General features: G+C 46.7%; 1 protein-coding gene across 7 annotated transcripts in view; it reads right to left on the bottom strand.

The window, feature by feature from the left end:
* The window catches only part of LOC118572727 (transformation/transcription domain associated protein), a 96,490-nt gene that overhangs the window by 44,832 nt on the left and 27,149 nt on the right, over positions 1-24,509 (bottom strand). For 4 of the 7 annotated variants that reach the window (XM_036172528.1, XM_036172525.1, XM_036172526.1 and 1 more), the window contains exons 19-37: positions 23,865-24,030; positions 23,194-23,450; positions 20,366-20,566; positions 19,068-19,219; positions 16,346-16,545; positions 14,129-14,346; positions 13,819-14,016; positions 12,835-13,095; positions 12,057-12,218; positions 10,734-10,830; positions 9,696-9,817; positions 9,284-9,454; positions 8,110-8,178; positions 5,512-5,565; positions 5,365-5,385; positions 3,654-3,773; positions 1,746-1,865; positions 690-854; positions 427-608 (exon numbers count right to left, since the gene is read on the bottom strand). In XM_036172528.1, the coding sequence (XP_036028421.1) occupies positions 427-608; positions 690-854; positions 1,746-1,865; positions 3,654-3,773; positions 5,365-5,385; positions 5,512-5,565; positions 8,110-8,178; positions 9,284-9,454; positions 9,696-9,817; positions 10,734-10,830; positions 12,057-12,218; positions 12,835-13,095; positions 13,819-14,016; positions 14,129-14,346; positions 16,346-16,545; positions 19,068-19,219; positions 20,366-20,566; positions 23,194-23,450; positions 23,865-24,030 (2,936 nt within the window). The remainder of the gene's footprint in view (positions 1-426; positions 609-689; positions 855-1,745; positions 1,866-3,653; positions 3,774-5,364; positions 5,386-5,511; positions 5,566-8,109; positions 8,179-9,283; positions 9,455-9,695; positions 9,818-10,733; positions 10,831-12,056; positions 12,219-12,834; positions 13,096-13,818; positions 14,017-14,128; positions 14,347-16,345; positions 16,546-19,067; positions 19,220-20,365; positions 20,567-23,193; positions 23,451-23,864; positions 24,031-24,509) is intronic. The other 3 variants (XM_036172531.1, XM_036172530.1, XM_036172529.1) reach the window with 1 other exon arrangement.

Genomic DNA, 24,509 nt, shown 5'->3' on the forward strand with positions numbered 1-24,509 from the left:
TTTTACATGTGTGCAGGAGGCCCAAGGTCGATGTCTGGAACCATCATCTCAGATTGCTCTTCTACTTTATTAGTAGAAACAGTCTCTCTCATTCAAACCCAGAACTCACTGATTAGGGCCAATCTTGCTAGCCAGCTAGCCCTGGGGATCCCATCTCTGCTCTCTGCCTTCTAAGGCTGGAATTACAGCCAGGCTACCTTACCCATCTGCCATTTCTATGGGTTTCTGGGGATCCAAATTCAGGTCCTCATGGATGCAAATCATTGAACTTCCCTCCTCCAACCCCTGACTCACATTTTAAAGACTTGAGTTACCACCCACCCTCTGTAACAAATCTGACCACACTATCCAAGGATCTGTAGACCAGGCACATCAGTGGCAAGGCCACAATCTAGGTTTTTGGACAGAGGAAGTCAATGCACCTACTTGCAATAGTTCAGCAGACAGAAGGCTAGAAGCTTGGGTTCCTTCCAGTTGGTGGCGGCCATGTTCTCTTTGCGGTGTCTTTCTTGAAAGGTCTCGCTTACCCACACTCGCCTCAGCTGGCTCACCAGAGAGTGCTGATTGGCCAGCCAGGCGTCATCGTTTTTAACTATGATGCTTATGATCTGTAAGAAAAGAGATCACCACTGGGGACCTGCAGCTCTGCTTGACCAAAGGGGCTCTGGGTTCTAATGAAGATGTGCTACCTTGATGGCCTGGAACTGGAGGTCCAGGCGCATGTTGCTGGTGCTGGGTGAGCCAGGGCGGACGGCTGCTTGTGCTCCGCCAGGCAGCAGCAAGGTGATGAACCTGTTGGGGTTTGCTGCCAACACATCCCTCAGCGGTCGGGCGTCTTTGTGCTTTAAGAAACTCTGAAAGTAAAAGAATGAAGAAAGCTGCTTGGATCAGATCCAACTCACAAAGGTGGGAAGATACAATTCCTACCATTCCTGGGTGGTCATTTCTTCCAAAAGGCAAACAAAAACCAAAGCCTCCTTTTAGAAAAGCTGTTGCTGGCTGGGAGTGGTGGTGCTCACTTTAATCCTAGCACTCAGGAGACAGAGAACAGCCAGTCCCAGGACAGCCAGGGCTATAGAGAACTCCCCCTCTAAAAAGTTAAAAAATAAAAAGATGCTGGGCTGGAGAGATGGCTCAGCAGTTAAAAGCACATCTGCTCTTCCTTCCAGAGATCCTGAGTTCAAATCCCATCACCCACATGGTGGCTCACAACCATCTATAACTGTAGTCCCATGGGATCCAAGGCCCTCTTCTGGTGTGCAGATGTACATACAGACAAAACACCCACATACATAACAAACAAACAGGAAGATGCTTTCAGGGCCAACAAGTCAGCTCAGTGGGTAAAGATGCTGCCACTGAGCCTGATGACCTGTTTGATTTCTGGGAGCCATGTGGTGGATGGAAACATCCAATTCCTGAAAGCTATCTTCTGACCTATATGACCAATATGGCATAAACACATGCATAAACACACACATAAATATAGTAAGAAAAAAGGGATGTTTTCCAACAGCAATCTCATTTTTGGGTTGTGAATTTATAAGCCTAACTGCATTCCTTTGTCACAACCACCAAAATCCTCCCAATTAACTCTTGAGTTGCAGCTTTGCAGATGTTTCTGACATCCAGACCTCTGAGAAACACAAAGCCACGACACTCAGTGGTGACACATGAGCCTTTTAGAGGCTGAGCACCCTGGCTCACACTCTGCAGGGACCCACAACAGTCACACAGGTTCCTACCATGAACATTCGGCTCCACTGGGGGTCATTCAGTGTTGCCTCCATCATGAACAGCTCCACTGTCTGCGAGGGATGCCGCGTCAGAAACTTGATAAGAGGCTCTCTGAATGGACTGCCCGCCTACAAAACATAGGGCAGAAATGCGACCTACACCATCCTTCTCAAGGCCATTCCAGCAGTCACTACGGTAACAATGCAACCCCCTCCAATTACACCATAATTAAGTGTTAATATCAATGTCCTTATATTGTCAATTTTTCTCATGGAAAGCATGTTAACAAAATAAGCCAGGCATGGGCAGAGCAGTCCTGTTGTCCCAGGGCTTGGGAAGCTAAGTGCAGAGATGGCTCCAAGTTTAAGTATATACAGCCTGGAATACTTAGGAAGACCTGCAAATTGTTCTCTGTCCTCCACATTTACACTGTGGCATGTATATGCCACACAACACACAAACAGACAAGGGAAAAAAAAGGATGCTTTCCAGCAACTGCTGTTTTGTTTTTTAAAAAAGATCCCATGTTGGCCCCAATGCCAGACAAACACTCCTTTCAGCCTTAATCAGAGAAGGTCTCTTTATAACTAACAACAAAGATGGGAGTTGGGGATTTAGCTCAGTGGTAGAGGTTGGTCCTCGGTTTGGTCCTCAGCTCCGAAGAAGAAAAAGCAAAACAAAACAACAAAACCCAATGATGTAGAGACTCGGGCAGCTCAAGGTGTCAAGAGTAAGAAGAGATGAGTGCTCAGTCCTAAACGGGACATTCTCACTATCCCCTCCAGGGTGCAGAGGTAGTTGTGAAATGAGCAACAGAAAAAACATAAAAGTGAGAAACAGGGAGAGGGATGGGGCCTAGTCAACTAGGTGGTGATCTCACAGGGGCTGAGGTGGCACAAGACTGGGCACTAGGCAGTCCCGGACGGAGCTGCATCTCATGGGCCCCACCCCTCTCCGCAGGACTATTAGCTACTGGCGGGTTTTGGGAGATGGGGTGTCACTATCTCATGGCTGACATGACTGGTGAGCCACTAGGCTCCAGTGGATCATTTCATGCCTGTGGTCACTAGGTTGGTCCTGGTTAAACTCGATGGGTCATAAAACAATGCCAAAAGAGCAAAGAAAGGGGCTGTCGGTAGGAGGGAGGAGTGACAGGAGTGGGAGGGAGCTAAGAAAGGGTACCGGGTAAAGTTAATCATGATGACTATATATACATGTATGAAATTGTCAAAAACAAATCCAATTGATTCTTTTTACATAAATCCCCCTGAATGAGAGCAGTTCTTTTTTTTGGAGCTGAGGATCTAACCTAGGGCCTTGCGCTTGCTAGGCAAGCACTCTATCTCTGAGCTAAATCCCCAACCCTCTTTTTTTAATAATTTATTTAAATTTATTTTCTTTGCGTTGGTGTGAAGATATGAGATCCCCTGGAACTAGAGTTTCAGACAGTTGTAAGCTGCCACGCAGGGAACTGGGAACTGAACACCGGTCTTCTAGAAGAGCAGCCAATGCTCTTAACCACTTAGCCATTTCTCTAGCCCCTTCAATTGACTTTTAAGACACAACGTCTAAACTGAAGGGAAAAAAAAAAAAAAAAAAAAAACCACTGAAACTAACTAAATAAAACAATTTTCAGCCACACAGCCACTGGTGTGTTTGCCCACGCTCCAGTTCACACAGGAACATGTTAACAGCATTATGAAGGTGGTCTGGTCAAACTCAGTAGGTCACAACACAACACAACACAACAGAAAGACATGAAATTGGAGGGAATGTGAAGGGATACATATGATCAGAATGTATTACATATGGTATGAAACTGTCAAGTAAATACATTTTAAAATAAATTACAAAACAAAAATACTACAAGCAATAGATGGAAGGCAAATCAGAATTAACCCGCAGTCTAGCCATACCTCAATCAGCATGGCGCGCTCTGTCTTCATTACAACCTCTAACAAAGGTTTGACCAGCGTTTGAGGTGCAGCTGGGATCAGATGGAAAAGGTTTATAATCGCCGAGCAAATCTTCATTTCCTAATGAAGAAAACCAGAAACCATAAACAGGTCAATGAGCTTTGTGAATGGGGAGAGCAATCACTACAGACCCTGCTACCATCTAGCTACATTCACAAGGCTGGCCACCGAAGCAAAGAGTCAACATGGAGAAGCCACAACTTACCAGGCTGACATCACAACTGTTTTGTCCTGAGGAAACTCACTGCCCTCGACCTTTAGCTCTTCTGTCTCTGGGGGACAGGGCTCAGTGTGCCTGACATGTGTACTATGCCTTGTGTTTTCAGGACACTGACAAATGTCAGAGCTGACCCTGTGTCACCTAGCTAGCCCTTCTCATGGAGGCAGGAACCATCAGTCATTCCGAGGTGTGAGAGTGCCATCCACCTGTCATATGTACTTAAGACACCAAGTTCTGAGAGCACAGAATCTTTCTGCCCTCAGAACCTAGCCAAGGAAGTTTAAAATATATAAATATAAATAAATATATATATATATATCTCCAGAAATTAAACCCCATTGTGAGTAATGACTGGAATTGGTGATGAGCATCTGTCAGCCAGGCTAGAGAAAAGCTGACAAATGGCTGTGTTGGGTCTTGTTAGTGTGTGGGGACTCCTGAGCTTTTGCACTATACCATGTGCAGACCACTCGGTGCTGGGCTGTTCCGAGGGTCATCCCAACACCCCAATGTCAGGCCAGTTTTTCTTCTGCTGTTAAGGGACATTTCTCCCTGGCTGCTAGGCAGGGAAGAGCCCAGAGGCGCCGCCATGTTCCATGTGTGAGCTGTGTCTGTGGCTCTTAGGGACAAAATGGGGATGACAGATACTGGCCAGCAGGAGCCTGATACAAGGATGAGATGCTGCTTAAACATCAAAGTAGGAAGTGAGCTATAAATAAACTGCTCAGTATCACCCTACCTCACTTTTAAGTCTTTAAAGAGAGCACATTCTCTCCTGAAGTTACATTTAAACAATGGTAATTTATGTCATAGATTTTTTTTTTCAGCAGAAATACTGAAAAATTCTCCTTTGCTTTCTGTAAGACTGCCAGAAGGTGTTATCATCCCCATTTTGCAGAGAAGGGGAAGCTGAGCTTGGCCTTCCAAGGACACAGTGCTGTAACTATATCAGTGTGTAGGCATGCATGACAGCAGGTGTGTGTGTGTAAGGAGAACAGCTTCTTTCTAGTCTGAGGGAACTGGTGAGTCGTCAAGGGACAGAGGGTGCAATCATCCCCAACTTGTCGCAGGCCTGGACATCCTGTGAGGATCTTCCCAGGAGGCTGCTGGAGGCCTGCACTTGTCATGACATTAGGACAGGGAGTCTGTTCAGTCTCAGCTAGCGCTGAGACTGCAATTCTGACACACAGAAAACACGAGAACTTAGGATCTGGCTTAAATGTCCTAACAGAGAGAGAAGAACATGCTTGGCATCCGGACAGTTCACAGCAATGATACTAGGACAGCTCCGCCACAGACAAGACAGTACAGGTCACCGCACTCAAGGGCACAAGGCACTCTGTCCACTACAGGATCACAACACAGCTAACAAAGTCACGGCAAAACCAAATGCGACAAGGACCCCTCCTGCAGCTGCACTGCAGTTCTCACCTCTACCCCTTCCATGGCAGGCTGGACCAAAACAAAAGGCACAGCATGAAAAAATGGGCAACCAAACGGTAAAGAGAAAAAAAAGGAAAACTCAAAAGTGTTCTTCACATTGCAAGTCATAACTGACTTAGATAAGGTTGCTCTCACCTCAAACTGACAGAATGGAGACAAGGAACACCTCCCGCACTCTGAAATGCTCTCCTGAGGATGGGGAGGAAAATCATCTTTTTCTATTGATGTCATTGACAGAGAAACTTCCCACATACTCAAACACAGGCAGGGTTATTGGGGTTAACAAGACAGCACAGGTACGATAATCAGAAAGCACACCGCAGTGGACACTCTGGAGCAGAAAGCACGCCTTCCACCCTCACGTGTCAACAGCCCTTGTACAGGGTCTCACAGACTGGGGCTCTTTCCTAAGTCCAAAGTTAAAATTGACTTTCCAGAATTCTTGTGCAAGGAGAGAAAATGGTAAGACTTGGTTGTATGCAAACACACTTTAAAGACTTCCTTCTTGGAGTGAATAATTCAAGATTTTATGTCAAGTGCTAAAACAGTTTTAAAAACCAGGACAAAATTCTTCCCCAGCTCAGCAGGAGAGAACCAGGCAGTACAGCCTCACCCCCCAGGCATGTCTAAGCCCCCATCCCACCCATAAAGAGCACTCGGCCATTAGTGCAACACCCCCCATGTTCCCCACCGCCGCCCCAGAGCATTAACTGCCAACCTGAGACAGCCTAGTGTCTCACCTGAGGGACTTCCCACATCAGTCTGGCTGTGGACATATCTGTGGAGAATTGCTTCCATTAATTGATACAGGAGGGCCCAGCCCACTGTGGGTGGTACCATGGGAGCCAGTCTGGGAACAAGCCAGCAAAGTGTGTTTCTCCACGGTTTCTGCTTCAGGTTCCTGCCCTGATTCCCTCAGTGGTGGTCTGTTAAGCTATAAACTGAAATAAATCCTTTCCTCCATTACTTGTGTTTGGTCAGAGTATTTTATCACAGCAACAGAGAAAAAAACTAGAGCGTCCCCAGAGGCGGGTTATGTGGTCAAGTAGTCTCTGTAAAATCAGCACTGTGCATGTGTGCACCAGTGTCATACATGGTCCTGTGCAGGCTTAGTGTCAAAAAGAGGCCACCAAGACACGGAAGTTTCCAAAGCTCAGTCCCCAGAGAAATCAAGTTACAGAGGAGCTTGTGTTTATCTTTCAATCAGCTATGCTTGTATTCAAATATGGCATCTAACTAAGAACTCAAGAGCTGAGCAGTGGCCTGGCCCTGGGTGGAAATCATAAAGCTATGGTCACCCACTCTGCCTTGCTGTTCACGTAGGGCACTCACTGCACAAGGATAGTGCCCCATGCAGAGGGACACGTCTCTAACCCTGCTTTCTCAATCCATACCTCCAAATAACATTCTACAAAAGTTCATAGTATTGTTTTAATTCAATAGGAGTCATTTACTTGCACATTAGATTTCCGGCTTTTTTTGTTGTTGTTGTTCTTAAAACATTTTTCTTAGTACATTCATTTACTGGACGCAGGCACACACCAGGGTATGTTGTGGAAGTCAGAAGACAACTTTTAGGGTCCCGGGGACTGAATTTAACTAGCTAAACCATCTCATGAGCCCTCTGATTTTTGGAGAGTTAATTTAAGTGTCTTTTCTAGAACTATGTGTTTTAAAGATGCAGTTTATTTTTTGAAGATCTGTGTGGGTATCTGAGAGGTGAGATGGGAGAACCAGCAGAAGCTGGCTGCACACACCCCAGGGCTCAGGCTCCATCAGCTCTCTCTGCTCTGCTCTCCTACCCGGCCTCATTTGATTTTTAATATACAAGTAAGAAATCTTCCCATGGGCCTTACAGGAAAGAAGTTTAAAATCCTGGTTGACTTCTGCTTAGCTGGCACCTCAGAAGCAGCAGAAACAGGACACAGAAACAGAACACCTTGAATACGGGACGTTTAAAACAAATGACACAGAAGCAAAAAAAAAAAAAAAAAAAAATTCCAGGTTGGACTGAGGCAATGTATCCAACAAGGAAGCACAGGGGACAAGAGCCATGCAGGGGGGGGGGGGGGGGGGGGGGGGCTGTCTGGAATGGGGACGACACTATCAAACTTAGAGAAAACACTACAAAAATTAGCATATACAATTTTAGAGTCAAAACAGCAAGAAGCTGGCATTTTTAAGAGACAAGAGGGTTTCAGGCCAGACATCAGCTACTTAAGAAGACTTAGTTATATTAGTTCCCCCTAGAAACAACATTGATTTGCTGTGTGTGCTAGTCATTTAATTTGTAATAAACAATGGAGGTGTGAGGAGGCTGTTCCTAGAAAATACCCATGCAGGTATTTGTGGAATGCTTTATTAAGTCCCAATGGATCTCGTTTTTGTCAGGCACTTAGTTAGACACCAGGAAGTGACTGCTAGCGAAGGGAAGGAAAACTGGCTCAGGACCATCATGTAACAAACAATAGAGAAGACACAACCTTACAGAGGCTAGCAAAATGGAAACATACTGGATACTTCTGGAATGCTCGTCAACAGAAACATCACATTAAAGTGAGCAAAAGGGAGATCGGAAAGAAACATAAAGGAGGAGATTGTTCAGCCATTAGGAGCACTACAGCACACTGCACATTAACTGTGATCTCTATTTCGGGCGTGCATCACCATTAACTGCCATACATATCAGCTGTAGAGCGTGGGCACCCTCCCAGAAACAAGCTAGTCACTCACGTTCCCATCACTCCTCTGGCCCCCTTTGTGGGTGATGACCACCACTTCCATCCACTTGCGCAGATGTTGCTGTTGAAAAGAGAAAAAAAAAAACACATTCTCAGAACAACTTCCCAAGAAATCCTGCCCTTCAGCAGAAACCTGCAGTCTAGTCATCCAGCAAGAGGCTGACAGGTGTGGGATCTTGTTCTGGGACGAAAGTCTGAGCTTCAGCTGGAGGCATCCTAACTGGCACCACAGTTCCAGTTCCCACCACTGTTCTCTGGATCCCGTGCCAGACTGGGGTGGAAGCAGAGACTTCATCTGGACCAGGAGCTTCAAGGTCCGTGCTCTGCACAAGCCCATGTGTGTTCGTGAGAGGCAGTGCTGGGGGCTGGGATGAGGGGCTCTTGGAGACACTGGGACATCTAAGGGACTGGAAGGAGAGTGAGCTCTAGGAAGATGAACACCAAGGGCTCTGCCAGCTACTGTGGCTGAAGGGAACCTGGGGACGGTAAGATGAACATGGATTCCTTTTGATCAGAGGCTGGAGAAGACTCCATTTGGGGATCTGTTATGAATGAGGTGTTGTGAAGCTCAGTAACACCAAGCAGAAGCCTCTGAGCAGCGATAAAAATAATGGTATGCTAAAGGACAAAGCATGTAGATGACTGAAAAATCTGAAGAAACGGTCACATGCTTATGACAAATGCCACCTGGAAGGACACACAGGCCACCTTCCGGAGGGACAGGGTGGGGGAAACTGAGCATTTTTACACCTTTAGGAATGTTTGTTTGTTTGTTTGTTTGTTTGTTTATTTGTTTATTTATTTAATTCATTCATTCATTCATTCATTTATTTATTTATTTATTTATTTATTTATTTATTTATTTATTTTGGGGCAAGGTCTCACTGTGTAGCTCTAGCTGGCCTGGTTATTTATTTATTTATTTATTTATTTTGGGGCAAGGTCTCACTGTGTAGCTCTAGCTGGCCTGGAACTCGCTGTGTAGACCAGGCTGGCCTCAAGCTCACGGTAATCCACCTGCCTGTCTCCCAAGAGTGGGACTAAATGAAAGAGTGCACCACCATACCCAGCCACCTTTTGCATTTTAAACTGTATGAATGTTATTTCTACAAGTCTTTTCATTTATTCCATGCATTATGGAAAAAGTTTAAATCCATATAGCTTACCATCATCTGATCGCAAAACTTATCGTTGAAGGAATTGGGGAAGAGCCGAGTAACAGATGTCAGCCGATTCACGACATTCAGTGTCAAACTCCGATAATCTCCCAGCATCATCAGCAAAGGCCGCATGTGCGTATGAATCTGATCTACTTCTATGGTGGCACCTTCCAAAAACTAGACAAAAAGGAAAGTTACCCAGAGAAACAGGTGGCAGATAGAGTAACGGAATGAATCAACTCCAACAGAGAATGTCAGTTTACCCTTGGGAAAAGGGAGCATTGATTTCAGGCATCCCAGAAAGTACTGACAGACTGGAGCTCAGCCTTACTGCGTTTCAAGATTCTTTACGACACGGGCAGAGACACGGGCAGAGACGCTGCAGCCCAAGGACTGCAGGTGTGGCTCATACACTCACCTTCCTCATGCAGGCTTCTCCAGCCTCCTGAAGCTCACTGTTGGTGGAGTTGAGGGCCTTGAAGAGTGCAGCAATGATTTTTTCCCTGGACTGAGGTAGGTAATTGCAGGCAGCGAGGGCATCTTTGAGGAGAAAAGTAAGTACAGTTTTTATTACTCACCCAAGAAACAACTCAGTAATTTTCTTCTCTAAAGGATCCTACCACTCACAAACCATTAGCCCTCTCTCCTGTTAGCTGCCATGAGAAAAAGACAAAAGAGCTGGGCTTGGGGGTGCACACCTGTAATCCCAGCACCTGGAGCCAGGGCAGGTGATCTCGGAGTTCAAGGCCAACCTGGTCTACACAGCAAGTTCCAAGACAGTCAGGACTACACAAGGAAACCTTGTCTCGAAAAACAAAGACAGAAGAATATGCGATCTTCCATGAATTTGGTCCATGGGGCACTTTTTTGGTTAATGGTTAGTATGAGAAGGCTCAGCCCACCGTGGGCGATGCCATCCATGGGCAGGTAGCCTTGGGGTACATCAGAAAGCAGGCTGAGCAGCCATAGGGAGCAAGGCAATAAGCACTCCTCCATGGCCTCTGCTCCAGCTCCTGCACCATGGACTGTAAACTGTAAGATGAAAGATGCCCTCTCCTCCATGCTGCTTTGTTACAGCAACAGAAACTTAACTGGGACAAGGGTTAATCAGTCCTGATCTAGCACATCTCCCCAAACAATGAAAGCTGATTTGTGGTGAAAACTGAGAGGTAACGGAATTCAAACACTCTGTCTGTCATTAAGAACCCTCTAAAGGGGGTGGGAGAGAGAGTTCAGTTGCTAACTGCGCATACTGCTGTCAGAAAGGATCCAACCTCAATCCCCAAAACCCATATAGGCTAGCTCACAACCTCCTGTAATTCCAGCTCTAGGGGATTGAATGTCCTGTTCTGGCCTCCACAGGCATCTGGACACAGACACACACACACTAATAAAATCCTTTGTTTGACCGACCATTCTATGCTCTACAGCTCGATTCTCACTGGCATGCACTTACTTAATGCCGCGATCCGTAAAGGCACGAGTGACGGAAGGCTTTTGTAACAGGGTAGCTTGGTCAGAGCCGAATCCTCGGCCTCACACAAATTCAGCAGCTAGCACAGAAAAAAGAAGCTTTTAGTTTGTCCCACTTCTCCATGGGGAACAAAGATTCCGAGTTACACATAGCATCAATTTGCCACAAACACTGCAACCAAATTAATCCAGAAACTCAACTCAAAGCCTAAAGAATTTCAATAATCAACTGAGGCCCTGCTTCCTTACCCTAAAGTCAAACTCAGTTAAAGCCACCCTAGATCATACCTGACTGGCTGTAATACCATCAGTTTTCTGTCAACACTGGACCAGTCAGTGTTTCCCCATGGACCGACAGGCCACAGGTCACACACATGGTGTCACGTCCTTGTGATGATTAGTTTTAATTGTCAAATTGGGAAGAAGAGTCCCAATGGGGCAGGTCTGTGGGTATGTTTGTGGGGGACTGCCTGATTATGTTAATTAATGTAAGAAGCCTAAGCTAGAACAAGGCAGCGCCAATCCCTGGGCACAGGCACTTCTCTCTGCTGACTGTTCTACATTCCTGCCTGGACCTCCTTGCAGTGATAGACGATAAGCAGGAACTGTGAGCTAAAAAACCCCTTTCCCCTTAAGTGTTCTTTGCCAGTGTTATTTTTATTACCACAGCAGTACAGGAAAGGATATAGGAGGAGGCCAATGGCCACTGGGAAGCCACCAGCTACAAATCCACACTTGGTGGCTCATAGGCACCTTTGTGTCTAGTATCTAAAACATGCTTTTTCTATTAATATTTCCCCTCTCTCCCAACTCGTGTCTTGGAAAACTAGCTTTTTTTTTTTTTTTCAAAGATTTATTTATTTATTATACATACAATGTTCTGTCTGCATGTCACGTCAGAAGAGGGCACCAGATCTCATTACAGATGGTTGTGAGCCACCATGTGGATGCTGGGAATTGAACTCAGGACCTCTGGACGAGCAGCTGGTGCTCTTTAACCACTGAGCCACCTCTCCAGCCCGGAAAACTAGCTTTTAAGCTTTACCATTTCTTTTAAACATTAAGTAGTAAAATATATTTAAAATCAAGTTGGAAGCTATAGATGCTAATCCAGAGCAAGGCGACACTGGGCTGATACCTCTGGGTACCACCTTTCCTTGGATCCCCAGAGCAACACACCTGCTCCAAGTGCTGTGCCAGCTACAGCCGCTCATCTCTGCAGCTGCTCAAGCCTGTTCTGAAAGCTGCCTGACAGCAAGCACAGGCTAGCAGTCAGTCATCAACATCACAACCTCACACACCATACCTCTGTGTAGAACACCTTGTGCTCCACCACATTGAGATCCATCGTGAAGAGCCGAGGCTGCAGCGTTGTACAAAATGTGTTGCCCTCCATCAGACCGATCTGTGCATTAGCAGGCTGGTGACGCAACAGGTGCTTCTTCGGTGGAACCATGTCCTGAAGGACCTAGAAAAAAACAAACAGGGGTGCCACTCGTCAGGTGCCCATCAAAAAGCGAAGGCCTCTCATCTTCATATTCTACAGTAGCCACTTTGAAAACTGGGACAAGAAGTCATTACAGAGAGTTAGACTTTCATTAGAGGGAGGACATATCATGTTAGAACTACAGTGTAGGGCTAGAGAGGGGACTCAGAGGTTAAGAGCACTGACTGCTCTCCCAGGGGTCCTGAGGTCAATTCCCAGCAACCACATGGTGGCTCACAACCATCTATAATGAGATCTGGCACCCTCTTCTGGCAGGCAGGGATACATGCAGGCAGAAGAACACTGTATAGATAATAAATAAATAAATCTTTAAAAAAAAAAAGAACTACAGTGAAGACCATGTCAATACACTTAGCTCCTCACACTCGAGTGACCTCACAAAAACAACAACAAAATTCCACACGCTGATACACATCCAGGAAACCAGCCTTCTTTCTATTCTTGCTAACAGTTGTGGACACACATAGCACATCGAAGGTTCCGGAGAGTATATGCAAGAGCTCATTAGACAGAGAATCATGAACCAAGCAGTACTTGTAGCTCAGATGTGAACTACACAGAGCCCCACTGTCTGTACCTCTTTATGTGGCTCCATAATCACTGTCACACTTTTCCCAGTGACCTGGGCCAGGACCTGTAGCGAATGCATGGCTTGCTTTCTCACAGTCGAGTTTGGAGAGGTGACTTCACGAACCAAATCATGAGTCACATGGTGAAAAGATTTCTCCTGAGCCGCCACAATTTCTTCAGCTTTCTCCTCATCTTTTAGAGGCGTTGCACACCTCATGAGGAGCTGCTCCAGGGTGGTCTTTGCCATGGCGACTGCCCCATTGGAAACCTGGGGTGGGAGAGGCCATAGAAGGAATGTAGGGTGATGCCACTCACCAGACTCCCAAGTCTACACACATACATTGGGAGGATGGAGCTCATGGCCACTGTGCCAGCTTCAAGGAGAAAGACCACTATATAGTACATTTGGGTCAAAATTACCTCCTTGTAGGTCCTTCCTGTTTGCCCTTCAGAAAAGGTCATCTAGACATGACCTCAGCATTAACCAGAGATCCTGGCAAGCCCACCAGATTCTACCAGGATGAGTGAGATTTGCATGGGTTCATATATAATGAATGGTGTGCCTAGGGCTAGCAATCTGGCTCAGAGCGTAAAGGAGCTTGCTCTCCATCCTGACCACCCCAGTTTGATTCCCACATGGTAGAGAAGAAATTCCCACAAGTTGTCCTCTGCCCCCCATACACACGCTGTGGCAAGTCCCCATTCAATAAAGTATGTAAACAAAACCTAAGAAACAAGAAAAACAATGTCCCGCCTGTGGGGACCTTTGCAGTGCCCAGGAGGCAGCATTCCCTTCGGATCCACTCTGAACCAAGGTAACAGGGACAGTACCTGGAGATAACATGAGTTAGGAGCTGTCCCTCTATCAGAGATGCTATCATGAAACCAAGTCTTTAAGCTGGAAAGTGTGTCTGAGACCAAGAGCTCTGCAGGCAGATCAGCTCTTCATGAGCAGAGCCACTTCTGAGGCTCGGGGTCACCCATAACCTACCTCTCCAGTCAGGTCCATCATAACAAAGAGCAGAGCTTTGAGGAATGTCTGCTGGTTCTGGAGAACCCACGTGAGTGGAAGCCGCTCCATGAGAAACTTAATGGACACAACACCTCCCAGCTTTGCATACCAGGCCTGCTCATAGCAGCAGGCACACAAGCGCTCCACGATGTAGGAGAAGAGGGGCAGCTGGCATGCCTGGAGAGAAACAAGCCAAGAGTGAAGAGTAAGACGGCGTCACCATCCTGAAGCTACCAGATTCTAGAACAAACACCTTCAAACTTAGAGGACACTGTTCAGATGCCCTTACCCTCTCCTTGGAGCCCAGGATGATGCTTGCCACATCAAATATCACAGCTAAGGCCACCTCCCCAATCTTGCACAGCTCTTTTTCTTCATAAGCCATACAGATAGCTATTGCATCAATAAGGACCAAGGGGTCCATTCCTTTGGACCCATTTTCTTCACTGTGGAACATGGCAGTACTGGGCTGGCTGCCCACCTGGTAGCAGGGTAGCAAGAAAGGACCTGGAAAGAGAGGGAGCAGGCACACAACAAAGCGGAGGTCACTCATAGGGACATGCATGACTTCCAATTACAAATCAGCTTCATTTTCCCCTGAGGCTAAGGACTCACTGAAGCCAGCACAGGTATTCTAATTACATTTTATTATTCTGTAGACTATGTGGGCATGCATGTGCCATGGCACACATGCAGAGGTCAGAGCACAAATTACAAGAGTTGGTTCTTTCTTCCCCTGTATGGATTCTAAGAACTGAACTTAGATTTTCAGGCTTGGCAGTAAGCACCCTTACTGGCTGAGCCTTCTCACCAGCCCCAGAACTAGTACTTCAAACAACCTCCATTAAACTGCAATTGTTTGAGAATCAAGTAGTCTAATTCGCATTAAGGCTGTTTTTCCGAATGTTTTCAACAATACATTGTATCATTTTTCAATTGTTTCAGTCAAAATTCAAAAATGAGGGCGGGGCATACAGCTGATTCAGTAGCATGCTTGCACAGCACTCACAGGGCCCTAGCATGTATAAACCAGACTTGCTGATGATATACATCTGTACCCCCAGAACTACTCTCCAAGTAGACGCAGGAGCATAGGAAGCCTACAGTTCTACTCGGCTAGTGCAGGTGCTAGGTTCTTTTAAAAGAAAAAAAGATGCAAGGCAGCTAGATGGCTGGGCAGGTAACAGCACTGGCCACAAAAGCCCGAGGTGAATACAACCCCCAGGGCTCAGGGGAGAGACAGAACTGACCCCAAGAACCTATCCTCTGACCTCTATGAGCTCAGTGAGGCACTAAATGCTCGCACTCATACACAAATACACACAGCAGTAATAAATGTTTAAAAACTCAAAGATGTGCTAGTTTAAGATGAGAACAATTAAGCATCTTCTAAATACCATTATCAGCTACAGCCTGGGATGACAGGTCTTGATCCAGCCATTCCAGACAGTAACAAAAACAGCAAGTGACAGCTATGCCCTAGAACACACGTGGTCACAGAACAACTTGAAAGCAGTGTCTCTTGGGTCCCCAGCCCTAGACCACACAGAAGTTAGCAAGGTTAACTTTGAGGACAATGTTACCACCACAGAGAAACATTGTGAAGCAACTGCTGCTCAGCTGCACAGTTCTGACTGTTCCGGCCAGGAGAATGCAGAGAGGAGAGTTCATCAGTGTCGCTGGTCTCTAGGCTCTGGGCTCTAGGGCTCTGAGGTGAAGTAAGTGGGGGACGTGCTACTCAAGTGTGGTCTACAGCTATTACTCCTTCTGGAAAGAGACAAAAATCTGACAGCATGCTTTCAGAAACTTAGTGGCAGCAGGCAGGACCACAGACATTTCTAGTGTGTTTTGTAAAAGCACAGTTTGCAAGAATGTCAACACACACAAGTAGGCCTGCCAACACTGTGAGCTCAAGAGAGCCGCCGCCAGCGCAGAAGCTCCGGGTAACAAGAATAACGTGGGTAACAGCCAGGGGCAGACATAAACACCACAAAGGGGGCATAAGGAGCTGGCTGAGGGGATTGAGTGACAGAGGCAGAGGGTTTACCTTAGACAACACAACTAGAGAGGGGAAGAACAGAAACCATCTTGTTTTAATGTGAATTATTTATTTCTGTTGAGTGTGCATGTGTGGGTGTGAGGGCATGCACGTGGGAGCCTGTATGTAGAGGTCAGAGGACAACTTGTGAGAGTCTGTTGTCTCTGTCTATCATTTGGATCCCTGACGATTGAACTCAGGGTTGGCAACAAGTACCTTCATCACTGAGCTATCTCGAGTCCATCCATTTTTGTTTTACCTACAGTTTGTCCAATATACCCAGATGTACTTCGACAAAATGCAAAGAGCCTGAAACTTGAGTTGAAGGAAACTTGGTAATAACTTGCACAGTGCTCACCACTGAGAAACCAATTGGTCAATGAAGGCCAAAGGAGAAAAAGCCTCGGCCCCTGCTGTCCTCAAATGACAGCTTGTCCTTCAGGCTGTGCCCACAAGCCCCAAACTCACCACACTGCTGGGCCACTGCTACCATGGTGTAGTGGCGGATCAAGCTGGCTACAAAGGGCAGGGCGCTGGGTCGCAGGTCTTTGATGACTGCGGACATGAATGCCCCAGTTAGTGCCTGTTCAAATGTCTTCCGGGCTGGAGTGTCCTGGGCTTTATAGCGGTGTGATATGATGACATTGGGAATAGTCTTTTCTGTAAAGCTGAAAGACATAATTACATTCATCACCACACCTAGTGTGTGAGCAGAGTCTGGGGTCACTAGAGCGCTCATGTAAAGTGGCCTGAGTAATTTCACCTTTGCTCCAATTTCAGCAGGATTTGGTACAAGAAATGGCCTTCATTTTCAACAATTCTGGTCAGTGTTTCAAGAGACAGTGAATTATATTCTACTTAACATAAGCACAGATTTGAAAGTAAATTATGAAATGCTGGCAGTCGGTATTTTGTCATTATTTCCTACTTTATGTGTCAAGGCTGCTGTGATAGCTGAGTGGCCAAAAGCACTGACCACTCTTTTTAATGATACTTTTGTTTTCGTGTGTTTTGCCTACATGTACCTATGTGCGCCATGTGCACACCTGCTGTCCATGTATTTTAGAAGAGGGCACTATGTCACCTAGAACTGGAGTCATAAAAGACTGTTGAGCTACCATGTGGATTCCAGACTCTGAACCCAGGTATGCATAAAGAGCAGCAAGTGCTCTTAAATACTGAGCCATCGGTTCAGAAAAGGACCAAGTTCAAGCCCCGGCATCCACTTGGCATCTTACAACCATCCAAAAACTCTGTACGAGAAATCTGATACCTCTTCTGGCCTGAGGGCACCAGGCTGCCCATTGTGCACACACATGCATACAGGAAAACACACATATACACAAAATAAAAATACATCTTTTTAAAGAGAAATAAAGGTTTTGCTTTTTGTTTTTTGTTTTTTTTTTTTTCCCTGCTGTTACAAAAGTGCATCTGCAGTCACTTCCCCAGTCACCCACTGCAGTATCTGCTAGTGCAGGTATATACTGGATGGTGATGCTGCTTCACAGAGGCACCAGAGACAGCCTGCTTTCTCTGTGGCCTGGCATGTGAAATCTGCAAGGCTTCCAGAGCCTTAAGCTCCAGGCCCATCTTTGAGTGCTTGCATCCAAGTGTGATGAGCCTGTGTATGCTAAATTTGAGAAATCAGAGGGGTGGGGAGGTTTTTGTAAAGCTATCAAAGGAGAGACCCTGCTAAGTGGCTGGCTGCAGCTGTCCAGTGGTTAAAGATGATGGCAAAGACCTTTCCCCAAGAAGGGGGACAGTTTGCAGGAGGAAGAGTCCTCACATCTGACAAATTGGAACTGTGGTCATAAATTGTGAGCTTGCTGCCTGGCCAAGCTTTAACCTAAGAGTATAGTAAACAAATTTTAAAATCTGGGGCTAAAAAAAATATGGGGGACTGGAAGGATGGCTTGGTGGCTCAAAGTGTTTGTTGTATAAGCCACGAGCACCTCAGTTCTAGTCTCTAGAACCTACATAAAGAGCCATAAAGACCCACACATGCCTATAACAGCAGCACTATGGGGAAAAGGGGGTGACCCAGGAGGATCACTGGGGCTCACTGATTGTCAGGCTAGACACTGAAGTCCACTGGCCTCCCTACATAGACAGCCAGTCACCTGCACACACAAGCAGAAAAAAATATGGACCATTTTTTTAAAAGTTGTGTGTGTGTGTGTGTGTCCAGGAATAGTGGCACACACCTTAATATCAGCACTGTGGAGGCAGAGGCAATTGGATATCTGTGGGTTTGAGATGAGCCTCGCTTACATAGTGAGTTCCAGGTCCATCTCCAAAATAAAGCCAAATTATAAGAAGTAAATCACCAGGTGGTGGTGGCACATGCCTTTAATCCCAGAACTCAGGAGGCAGAGACAGGTAGATCTCTGTGAGTTCAAGGCCAGCCTGGTCTCCAAAGCAAGTTCCAGAAAAGGCGCAAAGCTACACAGAGAAACCCTGTCTCATAAAACCAAAGTAAATTAATGATGGAGTGGGAATGAGAATATGTCTGTCACCTGTCACGGGCCAAAATATGGCTGTCAGCAGAGCACTTGCCTGGTGTACAAGAAACCTGTCACCTAGCACCTGTGAGCTGGAGGACCATTTAAGTAATCCTCAGGTGCACACTAAGTTTGAGGCCAGCCTGAGCTGCATGAGACCCTATCTCTAAACACAAAAAGGAGATTTTAAAAAGCTATATGTCAAACATAGGGACATGACCCTAGACTCTATGACGGCAGGGCACACAACGAAATGAATCTAAGACTAACTCTACTGTAAGAGCCCATGTTCTCTCCACTGTATCTAAGACCATGGTTCTCAACCTTCCCAATGTTGAGACCCTTGAATACAGTTTCTCATGTTGTGGTGACACCAAACCATAAATTTATTTTCATTGATACTTCATAACTGTAAGTCTGCTACTGTTATGAACCCTAATGTAACAGATACAAAGGACATCTAATATGCACACCCTGTGAAAGGGTCATCTGCCCCCTCCCGGGGGTCGCAACCCCCATGTTGAGAACCATGGCTTTAGAGGCTTCCCTGATGAATCACTTGGTAAGTTAAATGCTACCTTGACCACTTAAAGGGACACACTTGTAACGGACTTCTGGAGAGTCACTTCTGTCCCTAACTTCAGTAGTAAGCTGCACCAGTCCCAGAGAATGGCCCGAGCACATACTTGGGGTGTGCCAGCAGCTGGTAGAGCGCATGCTTGTTGTCATCCAGGCTCATCATGGCTACCAGGAAGCACCTGATCACCTCCCAAGCCTGCCTCCGATAGTAGGGCTCTGTGTTGGCACTTTTCAGGCAGTCCAGGGCGGTCTCAATGGCCTAGGACAAAAAGCACAGAATGCATAGTGTGTGCTGCTACCGTCTTCCGGGGAGAGCAGAGCAGGTAAGTCTACAGGCAACACAGCAAGAGCTCGGAAAATGGAGACAGTGAAGAAAATAAGGAGCTGCATGGCTCCAGATAAAATGCACAGGAACTCCACTTCAAGATTTTATTTTTAATTATGTGTCTGTGTGCATCTGTCTATAGGTTATGCATACACTGACTTCCACAGAAGTCAGCGGGTGACTGATCCCTTAGAGCTGAAGTGTGGGTAACACTATGGATGCTGGGAACTGAGCCTGCAGCCTCAGCAAGAGCAGCAAATGTTCGTTAAGTGCTCAGCCAGCTCCTTAGCCCCTCATTTCATGGTTTAATGACCAATGGGAAACAACCAGAAGTCAAACTGGAAGGTCTGATGTGGCAGGCTGTCATCTCACACACTCAGCCAGGTCTGAAGCTCATGAGCTTTTGAAGGTACACATGTTTGCCTGCCCGAAAGTTGAAACCTGAAAGATGGCTTTCTTATGCTTTTACTGCTCTTTGAAAGAGAAAGCCATCCACCCACCAGCTCCCCCAAACCTACACATCTGCATGCGGGCACATGCGCACACAGAAAAAGAAACAGAGACAGGGGATTTAGCTCAGTGGTAGAGCGCTTGCCTAGAAGGCCCGGGGTTCAATCCTCAGGTCCAAAAAGAAACAGAGACAGAGACAGAGAACACAGAGGTACAATTTTATACTAACTCATTTCCAAAGAGCCAGGAAAGAAAACAGGAGGGTTAGGATAAAAAAAAATGGGAGAAAACTGGGCCCTGGTATACCAGGGGTGAGAGACAAGTACAAATCTACCTGAGTTCTCAATGGCCCTGGAAATAAGGCCCAGTAAGATCCCAACAGACCAGCAATTCAGATGAGCTGGTCATGGGAAAGAACTCTACCCTCCTCACTCAAGGTCCTAAACTCCTGTGGAATACCATTCCAATGGCCCACGGGCATTATGCAAGCCACCTCCCCAGCCAAGCAAATCATGTAACTCCTGGGCTGAGTGAGAGTCCCTCCCTCAACATAGGCTCATGCATGTATTTTATATCGAGATCAATCTTCCCAGAGCAACACAAGGTCCCCTTGGTAGCTTCCAACTTTACCTTCTCCATTGGAAGCTGGAGGGAGGCTTTGCAATCAGAGAACTCGACGGTAATGCTGGGGCCTTGAACTTCAGTCACAACATAGTGCAGCTTCTGGGACTCCTTCAACATCTTCCTGTTGCTGCCGCCAAACTTCCCAAGCACACGGTAGGCCACGTGGGAGATGCTGTCTGCAGGGTTGCGCAATGTGCGCCACAAAGCCTAAAATATGAATGGACTTGCATTGAAGGCTTGGCCAGGCAACAAGCTCACAGTTTATGACCACAGTTCCAATTTGTCAGATGTGAGGACTCTTCCTCCTGCAAACTGTCCCTCTTCTTGGGGAAAGGTCAATGTTAATATAGCCTTACTTGTTTTCCTCCAGGGAAGTTCTGTGTCTTTACTAAACAAATAAACAAACATATGTTGGTGCTATTTTATTTAAAAAAAAAAAAAAAAAAAAAAAAAAAAAAAAAGGTCACAGGATAAAAAAAAAAATCAAAGGGTTGGGGCTGGAGAGACGGCTCAGCAATTAAGAGCACTGGCGGCTCTTCTAGAGGACCTGGGTTCAGTTCCCAGCCCCACACGCTGGCTCACTACTCTTTGTGAGCTAGTCCCTCTTCTAGCCTCCTCAGACACTGCACAAATGTTATGTAAATACATGTAAGCGAACACCCGAACACGCATCTGTAAAATGAAAGGTTCAAGAGTCAGAATAAAAAGCTACAATTCTCAGGTATGGAGTGGGATGAGGCTCAGGGTAGCCCACTAAACATTCTTGTCCTGGATTTTTTTCTTCTACTTAGAAACATGACAAATAAATAATTCCATTAGAGGAGGGTAAGGGTATGGTAGGGGTCCCTGAGAGCCAGGGAAAAGAAAAACAGAAAATAGACACAAAGGCCAAGCAATGTCCTTAAATATACATAAACTTAATCACATCTCTCCTGCAGCCCCTCCTTGCTCAGTAAGCCTTCCTGAAGGACAGTGAGGCCACCATTTGGGTGGTTTAATCAGTCTCTGCCAAAATGCTTATGTGAGACCTTGTTACATCCCCAGAGTAACCCTCCCTCTACATCCGGGCCATCTTTAGACCCCACCTTTGGTTTTTAAGATGACCAATAAAATAATGTTAACACGAGCCAGGCTTTAATTCCAGCACTTGGGAAGCAGAGGCAGGTGGATCTCTTTGAGTTCAAGGCCAGCCTGGTCTCCAGGGTGAGTTCCATGACAGCCAGGGCTACACAGAGAAACCCTGTCTTGCAAACCCAAAACACCAACAACACCATCACCAACAGCACATTATGAGAGACCAACAAGCAAAGGTCACATAAAGCCCACCTTTGCTCTGCTCAGTACTCGCTGTCTTAAAGCCTCAGTATGCTGTATCTTTGTTCGTAATATCGTCTGAAGCAGGACTGTAGGGTTAATAAGCTCAGCTGTGCTCTGCACGGCAAACACTTGCACAGCCTACGGCAGAACACTGTGTACATTGCTCATGTGTCCCCTCATCTGAATGACTCATGTCTCAAAATTACTGTTGTCCTGGTTTTAGGTCTATTTTCTTAACTATTTCCATCACAACAGTCATTGGTAGGAACCAGCCATACTCAAGCTTAACATGGAATCCTGGGACATTTCCTCCCACCAAGCAAAATCTAGTTTATCTCATGTTCTTGCATGTCAAGCCACTATGAGGATGGGCTGTGAGGCCCCTGCCTCAGGGAGGGGTCTTCTGCTCCTCAGGCAGGTGAGGGCAGCACCGAGGTTCAGTGGGTGATCAGGAGAGACAACACCACCACTTGTCTTGTGGGTTACTGGGCCCCCAGAACTAGGAGGGACCTTTAACCTTACCTGAGGGTCCTCGTGGTAAAGCAGATGGAGACCCAGCACTGCCTCAGCCCCGCAGCCACCTTGCCTCCACTTTCCCTGGCTGTCCATACATGCTCAGGTCAACACGAGCTCCGCTTGCCAGAGCCCCGACAGCACAGCCCTCAGAGCAGGCTCTGCATCCTCTTCTTTCAGTGCAGAGAGACTCAGAGATCACCTCAGGCTGGGAAGGAAGGTGCCAGTCGCCCCTCCAATCCAGCTAGTCTAGAGAGCCCTGTGTCAGGAGCTGCTGAGCCTCCATGGAGGGCTGCCTGGGAACCCTACACTAGGGGCAGGAGTGAAGAGTTCCCTGCCACCAGTGACCACCAATCCCATCTAACCACAGTACAAAACAAAGTGAAAAACGGGATACTTAGCACCTCATTTGGGGGTAGGGGTGAGACAGGGTTCTCTGTGTAGTCCTGGCTGTCCTGGAACTCATTCTGTAGACCAGGCTGGCTTCAAACTCAAATATCTGCCTGCCTCCAAAACCAGACCAGGTAAGGGCTGAGCAGGTACAAGGGCCACCCAAGGCATACAGTGAAAACTCGAAAGTGTTGGGACTAAAGTTGTATGCCATCACCACCTAGCAATATCTGATTTCTAATGAACAACAACAAAAAACTGCCTAAGACTTCAAAAAAACATGGTATTATCTGTTCTTTTTCTCTTGGGGTGAGGCGGGGCAGGCAAGACGTCCATCAGCTTCCCTGCAGTTTTATCATTTTACTATGAAACTAAGTATGTGGATACAGGCAGGCTCCTTCTGGGAGCATCAGCAGCTATACAGCACACACCATCTGCCTTCACACTGGCTTATGGAGACTACACTAGTGATAAACACTGGTTAGTACATCCCAGGGCTCGGCAAGCAAGCATCACTCAGTCTGCCTCTGACTGAGTACAGTGACTCTTTAGGACAAACTGGAGGTTTGAAGAGTTGTTGCCCCCTGCTGGTGCAGAGGTGAAAGTACACTTACCTGCATGAGCTCTGCACGCACAGGCTGAATGTGGTCATAGAGGAAATCTGGTTGCAGGTTGTCTACACATAACTCCAAGGTCCTCAGGCCTTGGCTGACCAATGTCTGAGACCCATTGAGGGCAGACACCAAGGGATCCATCAACATAGGCAGATAGGGCAGCAGAGAGCTCAGCCGCACCGGCACTGTGAGACACAGCTCCACAAAGAGGTCCTTCATGTGCTGCTTATGCAGGCCACTCTGCAACATGTTCAGGCCTGGAAACAGGGTTAGAGGGGCACGTTACTTCCCTAATGCATGCAATGTCAGCTGTACAAAGTCACAAGCTGTAACAAACATCCTGTTACACTTTTTGTGATGTATCTAGGCAAAGAGAAAAGAACCAGACAAGGTAAGGGCTGAGCAGGTACAAGGGCCACCCAAAGCATACAGCGAAAAACTCAAAAGTATTTTACACTCCACACCATTTGTACAGAGGTAACACTGCAATAAACATAAATAAGGCCTTGACATAACAAGTCCTATGTGGTTTGATTATAGAAACTAATAAAAGTTGTTTTCTAAAATGGGTGGGCTTCCTAGCACCCACCCACCTCTCCTGAGCTATGCCAGGCAGAGAGCATAAGCCCAGCAGTCAGTCAAACAGACCCCTGTCAAGATGCTGCACTCGCCTTGGAGGAGGTTTGGGAGGAGAGGCAGAAACTCCTGATACAGGAGGTCATGGCTGCCACCTCCTATGGATCGGAAGAGGGCACGGAGCAGCAGGAAGTAGTTGTAAGGCTCCTTGGCGGTCTGCGCCAGCTCCATGGAGCTGTTCACAATCTTGTGCAGGTGAGGCTGTGCAGAGAAGGGAGATGGGTGAGCACCAGTGAGGAGTTTCCACACCCTTCAACACTGCCATCAGCAGCATGAAGAGCTTGCTTCAATGGGAGCAAAAGAATATAACAACTGGGGTGGTTTCAGCCATCTAGCTATGAAAGACGTACTTAATAGGTTCCCAGATTTCTGTACCATTACCTGAGGATGGAATTTTCTTTTAGGTTTTTGAGATGGGGTCTCATGTAGCCCAGGCTGGCCGCAAATGTGCTAGAGTAGCTGAAGCTGCCTTCATCCCACTGCCTCTATCTCCCAAGTGGCGGATTACATACTAGGTCTGCACACTCGGCCTTGACCCTGAATTCTCACTGTCACCTGGCAGAGCAACCAAGCATCAGCGAGTACGACCTGAAACTGTTGTTGGCACACGGCCCTCATCTGTGGCACACTGAATTTAAAGAGTGTTTACACATGTAAAAATAGAGTCATTTGCTGGGCAG

The sequence above is a fragment of the Onychomys torridus genome, chromosome 22 (genome assembly GCF_903995425.1).
Source record: "Onychomys torridus chromosome 22, mOncTor1.1, whole genome shotgun sequence".
Lineage (NCBI taxonomy): Eukaryota > Metazoa > Chordata > Mammalia > Rodentia > Cricetidae > Onychomys > Onychomys torridus.